This window comes from Trypanosoma theileri (genome assembly GCF_002087225.1).
Source record: "Trypanosoma theileri isolate Edinburgh chromosome Unknown TM35_Tth_31_V1, whole genome shotgun sequence".
In the NCBI taxonomy this organism is placed as follows: domain Eukaryota; phylum Euglenozoa; class Kinetoplastea; order Trypanosomatida; family Trypanosomatidae; genus Trypanosoma; species Trypanosoma theileri.
In genome coordinates, this window is record NW_021639873.1 from 152,588 (window position 1) to 163,204 (window position 10,617).

Here is a 10,617-nt window from a genome sequence, read left to right on the forward strand (position 1 = left end):
CATCCGCCCATTTCCACCACTGTACCCTTAAACACTTGGATTTGGGCTTGTGCAAGTTACATGAAGAATGTGCACTAATGGAGGCCGAATCCACCCATTATTCCTTTTACAACCAAAAAAAAAAACAAACTCACCATGTAATATACAACTTGCACCACAGTACCCACCGTATTGCGCACGATGGCAGCTGCCTTTTCCCAGAAGGATTTAGATAACGAATCAAACTTATCCGGTAATCTCTAATCGCTCTCTGAAACCCCTTCTCATATTGCTCACCCCTAGGGTTAAATTCTTTCCACTTTGCCAATTTGTCATCGTACTTTGGTTTGACCTTATCCCAGCAGGTACGATCACCTGTTTTTTCCCAACTATCTAGTGCTGCAACAGCCGCATTCCAGGCCTCGCGAAAGGTTTCACCATTGGTTTTTCTGCTGATACGACCATAAAAATCATCTTTTGCCTTCTCAAGCTCATTTGCAGCTGAACCCCAACCTCCTGCCTTGATTTGCTAGTACCTCAGCGAAACCCTGAGTAGCAACTTGTTCCACGTTATCCAATAAGGACAGTAGTCCCACTGCAAACTCCTTAGTGCGGGTTAGGTCCACGCAGTACCTTGCAATTTGCGATGCATTGGAATCAACACCGTAATGGTAGAATATCAAATTTAAGCGGCCTACGTGCATCTCATATTCAGCAGCAAATTCTTGTTCACACCTTTCAACAAACTCAATCTCTGCATTCCAAGATTCTTCCCAAGCAAGATGATATTCCTTGGTACCATTCAGTTTTTGTTTCGCTAACTTCTCTTTTTCATCCCTTTGCCACCTGGCAGCTTCTGTGGCCTGCTTGGCAGCCTCCCAGCGCTTGACGGCGTCATCATATTGTGTCTGCAGTTCGGATTCCGCAACTGCGGCTAATCTTTGCGTTTGTTTCTCAAGTACTGCAGCATATTGTTCACCCTTAGGCTTAAATTCTTTCCACTTTGCCAATTCGGCATCATACTTTGGTTTGGCCTCATCCCAGTAGGTACGATCACCTGTTTTTTCCCAACTATCCAGTGCTGCAACAGCCGCATTCCAGGCTTCGCGAAAGGTTTCACCATTGGTTTTTTTGCTGATACGACCATAAAAATCATCTTTTGCCTTCTCAAGCTCATTTGCAGCTGAACCCCAACCCGCTGCCTTGATTTGCCAGTACCTCAGCGAAACCTTGGATAGCAACTTGTTCCACTTTATCCAATAAGGACAGTAGTCCCACCAAACAAACTCCTTTGCTTGGGTTAGTTCTACGAGGTATCGTGCAATCTGGGCTGCGTTGGAATCAACATCGTGATAGTAGAATATTAAATTTAAGTGGCTTACGTGCATCTCATATTCAGCAGCACATTCTTGTTCACACCTTTCAACAAACGTAATCTCTGTATTATAAGAATCTGCCAAAGCAAGATTTTCTTCCATGGTGCCAATTGGTTTTTGTGCTGCTATCTTCTTTTTCCCATCCCTTTCCCGCTTGGCAGCTTCTGTGGCCTGCTTGGCGGCCTCCCAGCGCTTGACAGCGTCATAATATTTGACCTGTAATTGGGATTCCGCAACCGTGGATAATCTTCGCATTTGTTTCTCAAGCACTGAGGCATATTGCTCACCCTTGGGAATAAATTCATTCCATTTTTCCCATTCGGCATGGTACCTAAGTTTGGCCCTATTCCAAGCAGTACGATCACCTGTTTTTTCCCACTTATCCAGTGCTACAACGGCCGCATTCCAGGCTTCGCGAAAGGCTTTACCATTGGATTCATTGTTGATACGATCACAAAATTTATCTTTTGCCTTCTCAAGCTCATCTGCAGCTGAACTACAACCTGTTGCCTTGTGGATCGAGTACCAGAGCGAAACCTTGGATAGCAACTTGTTCCACTTTATCCAATAAGGACAGTAGTCCCACCAAACAAACTCCTTTGCTTGGGTTAGTTCTGCGCAGCACCTTTCAATCTCCGCTGTTGTAGAATGAGCTCCCTGTTGGATGGATACTGAAGTTGCGTAGCTAGTGTTTTTCGCATACTCAGCCGCAAATTCTTGTTCACACCTTTCAACAAACTCTATCTCTGCATTCCAATATTCTGCCCAAGCAAGAAAATATTCCCTGGTACCATTCAGTTTTTGTTTCGCTAACTTCTTTTTCTCATCCTTTTCCCACCTGGCACCTTCTGTGGCCTCCTTGGCGATCTCCAAGCGCTTGACGGCGTCATCATATTTGAGCTCTACTTGGGCTTCCGCAACCGTGGCTAATCTTTGCATTTGTTTCTCAAGTACTGCAGCATATTGTTCACCCTTTTGCTTAAAATCACTCCATTTTTCCCATTCGGCTTCGTAAATTGGTTTGGCCCTATCCCAATAGATGCGATCTTCTTCTTCTTCCCATTCCTCCAGTGCCGCAACTGCTGCATCATGAGATAGGTAAAGGACTTCGCAGTTGCTTGTCTTTATACGCTCAAGAAATACATCTTTTGCCCTATCAAGCTCATCAGCTTCTTTTTGAAATTCTGCTGCCCTAAGCTTCCAGCACAGCGCCCTAGCTTCAGCTACCAACCTATCCCACTTTATCCAATATGGTGAGGAACGATACCAAGTAAACTCCTTTGTATAGGCTAGATCTGCGCGGTACATTGCGATCTGCGCTCCTTTAGAACCAACTCCGTACCGTTGGATCATTAAATGTGCGGCGGCTTCACATTTTATACAACAAGCGCAGCACTCTTGTTCACACTTTTCATCAAAAGTAATATGAGCTTCCCAATATTCTGCCCAAGCAATATGCGATTCCTTGGTTCCACTCGGTATTTGTTTCGCTATCTTCTCTTTTTTATCTCTTTCCACCTTGGCAGTTTTCGTGGCCTGCTTGGCAGCCTCCCAGCTCTTGACAGCCTCATCATATTGTGTCTGTAATTCGGATTCCGCAACCGTGGATAATCTTCGCATTTGATTCTCAAAAACTGCGGCATATTGTTCACCCTTAGGTATAAATTCATTCCATTTTTCCCATTCGGCTTCGTAAATTGGTTTGGCTTCATCCCAATCGGCACGATCACCTGTTTTTTCCCACTTATCCAGTGCTGCACCGACCGCATTCCAGGCTTCGTAAAAGGCTTTACCATTGGACTCATTGCTTATACGATCACGAAATTCATCTTTTGCCTTCTCAAGCTCATCTGCTTCTGCATCAGAGGCCTCTGCCTTGAGGTTCCAGTACCACAGTAAAGCTTTGAACATTAACTGATGCCATTTCGTCCAATATTGAGAGGACCAACTCAATGTATACTCTTTCGTACGGGTTAGCTCTACGCGATATATTGCAATCTGAGCCGCGTTGGAATCAACACCATATTGCTTCAGCATTAAATTAGCGTAGCTGGTATGTTTCTCATACTCAGCAGCGCATTCTTGTTCAAACATATCAACAAAAGCAATATCAGTCTTGCAATATTCTGCCCAAGCAAGATAAGATTCCTTGGTGCCATTCGGTTCTCGTGCTGCTATCTTCTTCTTCTCATCCTTTTCCAAGCAGGCATCTAGCATGGCCTTCTTGGCGACCTCCCAACGCTTGACGGCGGCATCATATTTGGCCTGTAATTCGGATTGCGGGATCGTGGATAAATTTGATAATGTTGTAACACACGTCACCATAGACATTTTTGTTATTAATACCACCGAGGATTACTGGAGTCTGTGTTCTCAGACAGAGAGAGAGAGAAAAAGAAAAAACAAAAAGTCACCAGTAAACCGCTATTACTACATACATACATATATATATATAAGGAGTCAAGCAATAATGCAAAGGAACTATACCCATTAGGAAAATACACATTATTCAAACAACATGAAGTCCCGCCCAATCCCAAGAAAAAGTGAAAAAAATTATATACGCATTGAATACCTTTTGGTAACATTGCAGAGATAGCCACACACACACACAAAAAAAAAAACAATAATAACGAATAATGTATAAATCTCTATGTGTTGGTTTCTACCTGTCCCCATTACAATATGCAGTGTCCCCATAGGAACAAGCAAATGTCATGTTACCCCATTCACACGTAATGTAAAAGCAAATAAAAAAAGAAAAGAGATATTATTTACCAGAAATACACAACTGCAGAGTGAGACACATCACAAGGTGCACAGCAATACTCTGCTTACAATTATAAAAAAGAAAAGAGACTAGGTATTTCCACACAAATTGATGCACTCTAGTCCAATGAGTGTCATCGGGATTAATTTTCTCGATGCTCAGTGTACAAAACACAGTAGCCATCATTATGATAATAAGCAGTAAACAAGTGATTACCAACACTCTCTGGAGGGACCCCACCACAGTGCTCAGCACACGGTCATGCAGCCCAGCACAGAGAGCAGCAGCAACAGGAGTGGAACACGCAGTAACGCAGGGCTGCTGCTGCCGTCCAGTTGATGGACTGCCTTTGCGAGTGCATCACTCTTGAGAAGAGCATTGGCAGCCATTTCACGAAGATTAGGAGTATCAGAAGAATAAGGGTAAGAAAAATACTGAGTTTGTCGCAATATCCTGCCACTGTGAGTCTGGTTCTCTGATAGGTTTCCTTGTTGTGTTTGTGCCTGTGGTGTGTGCAAATCGTCAGTCATCTCTTTTGCCTCACTTCTTTCATGTGATCGTTGGTCCGTACTGTTACGCACCTCTTCTTTTTTCTGCTGTGCATGATAATGCTCAGAGGTGTTACTTTCTTCCGCATCGATATGGTGTCTCTCCTCCAAGTGGGTTCCATTCACTTCCACTGTGTTGAGTAAACCACTGGTTTCGTGTGCACCCATAGTAACACTGCCTTCATTTGTTGGCAGTGGTTCCTGCATTTGTGAATGTGTCTGCGGCTTCACATTATTTTCCATGGTCTGTATAATTTGTTGTTTATTTATGTTTTTGGGAGCAGCAGCAGCAGCAACTGCGGTGTCTAGTTTCTTCAGGGCATCCTTCACATTTTTGATGGCAGCATCCGCCTTCCTCGCATGACCTTTAGTTTTACGAACTACTTGGCGTGCATCTTGAGCTTCCTTGCCGACGTTTTTAGCAGCTGTTTTCATATCAGCAAATGGAGCCTTCACATTTTTCCCCTTCAATGATCCGTGATGGTGTTTAGCTTGTCCAAGAGCATACATGGCGTTGTGATGAGTTTCAGTTGCACTCTTTTCAGTTCTTTGAGCAACTTCTCTCGCCTTGGCTGCGGCTCTCCTTGCTTTCTTGATAAGTGCATCACCTTCCAACTTCTTCTTCTCTACCTCTTTTGGGTCAACAGCAATTTTATCGACAGAAGATTCAATGCGCTGGGCGAAGACTGTAGCATTATGGGCAGCCTCTTCAGCTTCCTTGCCGGCCCTATCGCACTCCTCTTTCAGTTTAGAAGTTTTTTCCCCTCTGTCTCGTGCTTCTTCCAGAATTATACTGGTGCGTTTTACATCATCAGCATGAGTCACACCCACACAGCAGAGCACAATGGCCAATAGACACAACACACGGTACGGCAACATGGACATTCTTGTCATTAATATCACTGAGGATCACTGGAGTCTGTCTGTATGTGTATAAAGAGAGAGAGAGAGAGAGAGAGAGAGAGAAAAGAGAAAATAAAAGCACCAGTATACCGCTATTACCACACACACACACATACACATATGGAGTCAAGCAATAATGCAAAGAAATTAGACACACTAGGGGAAACACACATTATTCCAACAAAATGAAGTTCCATCCAATCCCAAAGAAAAAGTGAAAAGATTATAAACAAATTGAATATCGTTTGGTAACATTGCAGAGATAGCCACACACACAAAAATAATAATAACGGATAATGTATAAATCAATCTTTGTGTTGGTTTCTCCCTGTCCCCATAAAGAACAAGCAAATTACATGCTACCCCATTTACACGTAATGTAAAAGCAAATAAAAAAGAAAAGAGATATCATTTACCAGAACCACACAGTTGCAGAGTGAGACACACCACAAGGTGCACAGCAATACTCTGCTTACAAGTATAAAAATGAAAGGAGATTAGGTATTTCCACACAAATTGATGCACCCTAGCCCAGTGGGTGTCATTGGGGTTAAGTTTCTCGGTGCTTAGTGTACCGAACATAGTAGCAATTATACTATTATTATTATTATTATTATTATTATTATTATTATTATTATTATTATTAACAGGAAACAAGTGATTACCAACACTCTCTGGATGGACCCCACCACAGTGCTCAGCACACGGTCATGCAGCCCAGCACAGAGAGCAGCAGCAGCAGCAGGAGTGGAACACGCAGTAACGCAGGGCTGCTGCTGCCGTCCAGTTGATAGACTGCCTTCGCGAGTGCATCACTCTTGAGAAGAGCACTGGCAGACGTTTCACTAACATTAGCGTCACGAGGAGAGGGAGAAAACTGTTTTGTTGATGTGTTTGCCTTATCAGACTTCTGCCCGTTTACTGCCTTTGTCCTTTCTCCCTGTGCACTCGGCTGTTCTTCCAATTGTTTTTGTTCTTCAGCTTTCGCTTCCTTTTCCTTCCTTTTCGTCTCAATTTTCTTCTGTTCCTCCTCCCTCTGCCTTTGTTCCGCCTCCTTCTGTCTTTGCTCCTCCTCCCTCTGCCTTTGTTCCGCCTCCTTCTGCCTTTGTTCCTCCTCCCTCTGCCTTTGTTCCTCCTCCCTCTGCCTTTGTTCCGCCTCAATTCTCTTCTGTTCCGCCTCCCTTTGCCTTTGTGCCTCCTTTTCCTTTTCCAATGCAATTTGTCTTTCCCTCTCTCTTTTCTCTTCCTCCCTCTTCTCATTCGCAGTAGTAATTGCTTTCTCGAGTTCTTGAATGACAGCCCTAACTTTTTCAGCACTGCCCTCCGCAAGATTAGCTTGATGTTCTGCTTCAAGGGTCGTTCTTCGTGCCGTATCTGCGTCGTCGATGGCGTCCAAAGCGACTTTTGTCATATTTTGCATTTTACCGAGTACCTTTTCTACACTTGTTGTGAGTCGCAATAATTTAAGCTTTAAACTTGGATCTGTTGTATTTCCCTCATATTTTTGCTTTTCTTCGTCATACTTCTTGTAAAACAATAATGATGCGTTCAAAGCCATTACACCTTTAACTGCAGTATCAATTGCCTTTATTTTAGTTGATACAGCCTTTTCACGTGCAGTTTTTGCAGCCTCCACTGCTTGATTGATGAGGGCTTCGGATTTCTCCTTCTCCTCCACCTTCTCCTCATCCTTGAGAATGTAAGATAGGTTATTATTGACTTTCGTGATAAGCTCACTAATGCGCGCAACAAACTCTGTTGGTTTCTTGGAAGCTTCTCCAGCAGCTTCAGCAGCATCCATACATCCATTTCTCTCCTTCAAGCTCTCCAACGCCAATGCATGTGCTTCCTTAACCATTTGAACGGTTTGATTTGCTGAATTAACCATGGACTCAATATCCTCTTCTTTTTCATCCCCCTCTTCTTCAACAATAAACAGTTCTTTTTCAGGATCATCAGCTCTTCTTCTTTTAGTACGGGCTTCACCCAGACAGCAGAACACAATGGCCAACAGACACAACACACGGAAGTGAACCATGGACATTCTTGTCACTAAAACCAAGGAGGACCACCAAAATACGTTTCTCTGTGGATAGAGAGAAAAAGAGAAAGAGAAACAGAATATAGAAATACACCAGTACTCCGTCACAACCACACATCGCACGAACAAAAAAAGAAAATTCAGAATAAATACGTGGTAGGAAATAAGAATAGAAATTGCCCCAGAAAAAAAATTCTTCACGTTCAACCCAAATAAAACAAGAGATTCATGCATTCAACACTTGTACTAAAGGTACACAAACACAGAAAAAAAAAAACAATAACGTGCAATACAAACGTATCGCTGTGTTGGTTTCTACCTGTACCCATTATAATTTGCAGTGTCCCCATAGGAACAAGCAAATAACATGTTACCTCATTCACACGTAATGTAAAAGCAAATAAAAAAGAAAAGAGATATCATTTACCAGAACCACACAATTACAGAGTGAGACACACCACAAGGTGCATAGCAATGCTCTGCTTGCAAGTATAAAAAAGAAAAGAGATTAGGTATTTCCACACAAATTGATGCACCCTAGCCCAATAGGTGTCATCGGGATTAAGTTTCTCGGTGCTTAGTGTACTGAACACAGTAGCAGTTATATTATTATTAACAGTAAACAAGTGATTACCAACACTCTTTGGAGGGACCCCACCACAGTGCTCAGCACACGGTCATGCAGCCCAGCACAGAGAGCAGCAGCAGCAACAGGAGTGGAACACGCAGTAACGCAGGGCTGCTGCTGCCGTCCAGTTGTTGGACTGCCTTGGCGAGTGCATCACTCTTGAGAAGAGCATTGGCAGCCATTTCACGAATATTAGGAGCATCAGAAGAAGAACGAGGGTAAGAAAGAGACTGAGTTTGTTGCAATACCCTGCCACTGTGAGTCTGGTTCTCTGATAGGTCTCCTTGTTGCGTTGGTGTCGGTGGTGTGTGTAAAACTTCAGTCATCTCTCTTGCCTCACTTCTTCCATGTGGTCGTTGATCCGTACTGTTATGCTCCTCTTCCTTTTTCTCCTGTGCTTGATGATGCTCGGAGGTGTTCTCTCCTTCCATCGTATCCGTCCTTTTCTCATATGCATCAGCAGCATGAGGAGGTACAGTTTGTAGTTCTTTTAGTTCCTCCATCTTAACGGAGGTATGAGTTTTCTCAGCTCCCTCTTCCTGTGTTTGCTTTCTTTGATGTGGGAAGGGTTTGTTTTCTTTCTTTGTCGTAATATGTCCACTCTTCATTTGTCCAACTGTCTGTCGTGAACCTCCCTCCTCGTCATGATGATGCACTGAGGTCTTCCTTTCTTCCGTATCGATATAGTTTTTCTCCACCATATGTTTTCCATTCACATCCCCTGTGTTGATTAAACCCCTGGTATCGTGTGCACCTACAGTAACACTGCCTGCATTTCTTTGCGGTGGCGTCTTCGTAATCGTTGGCTCCTGCATTTGTTCTTGTGATTGCAACGTTTTATTTCCTTCTGTATGGCCTTGCTGGTCAGCAAAAAATGTATCCATTGTCTGTTCCTTTGGCTGAGACTCCACCTGTTTCGTCAGTTCGTCCTTCTTCTTCTCCTTGGCAGGAGAAACGGCGGCCTCAAGTTTCTTAATGACATCCCTCACACGCTTAGCAGCCTCTTTCGCATCGTCGGCATGACTTTCAGCATCATCTGCCGCTTTCTTTGCATCTTTAACCGCTTGGATGGCTTCATTAAAAGTTCTTATCATAATACGAAATTTGTCCTTCTGAAGTTCGTAATGGAGTCTTTCTTTTTCAAAAGCCGAGATATCCCTGGTGTCAGTTGCACGGACTGTATTTGTGGCCTCTTTTTTTGCCTTCTCTGCTGATTCCTCTGCTTTTTTGATGAGTTCACGACCTTCAGTCTTCTTCTGCTCCACTTCCGTCGAGTTTGCAGTGAGAGTTTTGAGATTATTCTCAATTTCAGTAGCAAAATTGTTGGCATTTTGGGCGGCCTCTTGAGCGTCCTTGCTGGCTTTCTCGCAGTTAAGTTTCCGTTTAGGAGTTTCATGCACAACCAATTGTGCTTTCATATACATGTAAGAGGTGTGTTGAACATAGTTCGCATGAGTCACACCCACACAGCAGAACACAATGGCCAACAGACAGAACACACGGCACGACAACATGGACATTCTTGTCATTAATATCACTGAGAATCACTGGAGTCTGTGTGTGTGAAGAGATATAGATAGATAGATAGAGAGACATATATATATATATATATATATATAGAGAGAGAGAGAGAGAGAGAGAGAGAAAAGTACCACCACACCGCTATTACTCCACACACGCACACACACACATATGGAGTCAAGCAATAATGTAAAGGAAGTAGACACATTAGGGAAAATACCCATTATTCAAACAAAATGAAGCCCCATCCCATCCCAAATAAAAATGAAAAGATTATATACGCATTGAATATCATTTGGTAACATTGCAGAGATAGCCACCCCAAAAAAACAGAATAATAATAACAGATAATGTATAAATCTCTCTGTGTTAGCTTCTCCCTGTCCCAATTACAATTTGCGATGTCCCCATAGGAACAGGCAAATTATATGTTACCCCGCTCAGAGATAATGTGAAAGCAAATAAAAAAGAAAAGAGATATCATTTACCAAAAATACACAATTGCAGAGTGAGACACCACAAGGAGCACAGCAATACTCTGCTTACAAATATAAAAATGAAAAGAGATTAAATATTTCCACACAAATTGATGCACCCTAGCCCAGTGGGTGTCATTGGGGTTAAATTTCTCGGTGCTTAGTGTACTGAACACAGTAGCAATTACTATTATTATTAGCAGTAAACAAGTGATTACCAACACTCTCTGGAGGGACCCCACCACAGTGCTCAGCACACGGTCATGCAGCCCAGCACAGAGAGAAGCAGCAGCAGGAGTGGAACACGCAGTAACGCAGGGCTGCTGCTGCCGTCATTTAATGCCATACCACTGTTATTCGCTGCACCATTGAGTA

General features: G+C 43.1%; 4 protein-coding genes across 4 annotated transcripts; all 4 read right to left on the reverse strand.

The window, feature by feature from the left end:
* Positions 1 to 470: 470 nt before the first annotated feature.
* Positions 471 to 3,686, reverse strand: TM35_000311600 (uncharacterized protein; the record flags this gene model as incomplete). Its single annotated transcript, XM_029028641.1, has 1 exon — positions 471 to 3,686. The coding sequence occupies one exon, from the start codon at positions 3,684 to 3,686 to the stop codon at positions 471 to 473; it is 3,216 nt and encodes a 1,071-aa protein (XP_028880040.1).
* Positions 3,687 to 4,373: 687 nt separating this feature from the next.
* Positions 4,374 to 5,558, reverse strand: TM35_000311610 (uncharacterized protein; the record flags this gene model as incomplete). The annotated part of the gene is made up of 1 exon (XM_029028642.1): positions 4,374 to 5,558. One exon carries the CDS (start codon positions 5,556 to 5,558, stop codon positions 4,374 to 4,376), a length of 1,185 nt encoding a protein of 394 aa, XP_028880041.1.
* A 715-nt stretch (positions 5,559 to 6,273) lies between these two features.
* TM35_000311620 (uncharacterized protein) lies at positions 6,274 to 7,620 on the reverse strand (the record flags this gene model as incomplete). The annotated part of the gene is made up of 1 exon (XM_029028643.1): positions 6,274 to 7,620. One exon carries the CDS (start codon positions 7,618 to 7,620, stop codon positions 6,274 to 6,276), a length of 1,347 nt encoding a protein of 448 aa, XP_028880042.1.
* A 663-nt stretch (positions 7,621 to 8,283) lies between these two features.
* Positions 8,284 to 9,765, reverse strand: TM35_000311630 (uncharacterized protein; the record flags this gene model as incomplete). The annotated part of the gene is made up of 1 exon (XM_029028644.1): positions 8,284 to 9,765. One exon carries the CDS (start codon positions 9,763 to 9,765, stop codon positions 8,284 to 8,286), a length of 1,482 nt encoding a protein of 493 aa, XP_028880043.1.
* Between the last annotated feature and the right edge of the window lie 852 nt (positions 9,766 to 10,617).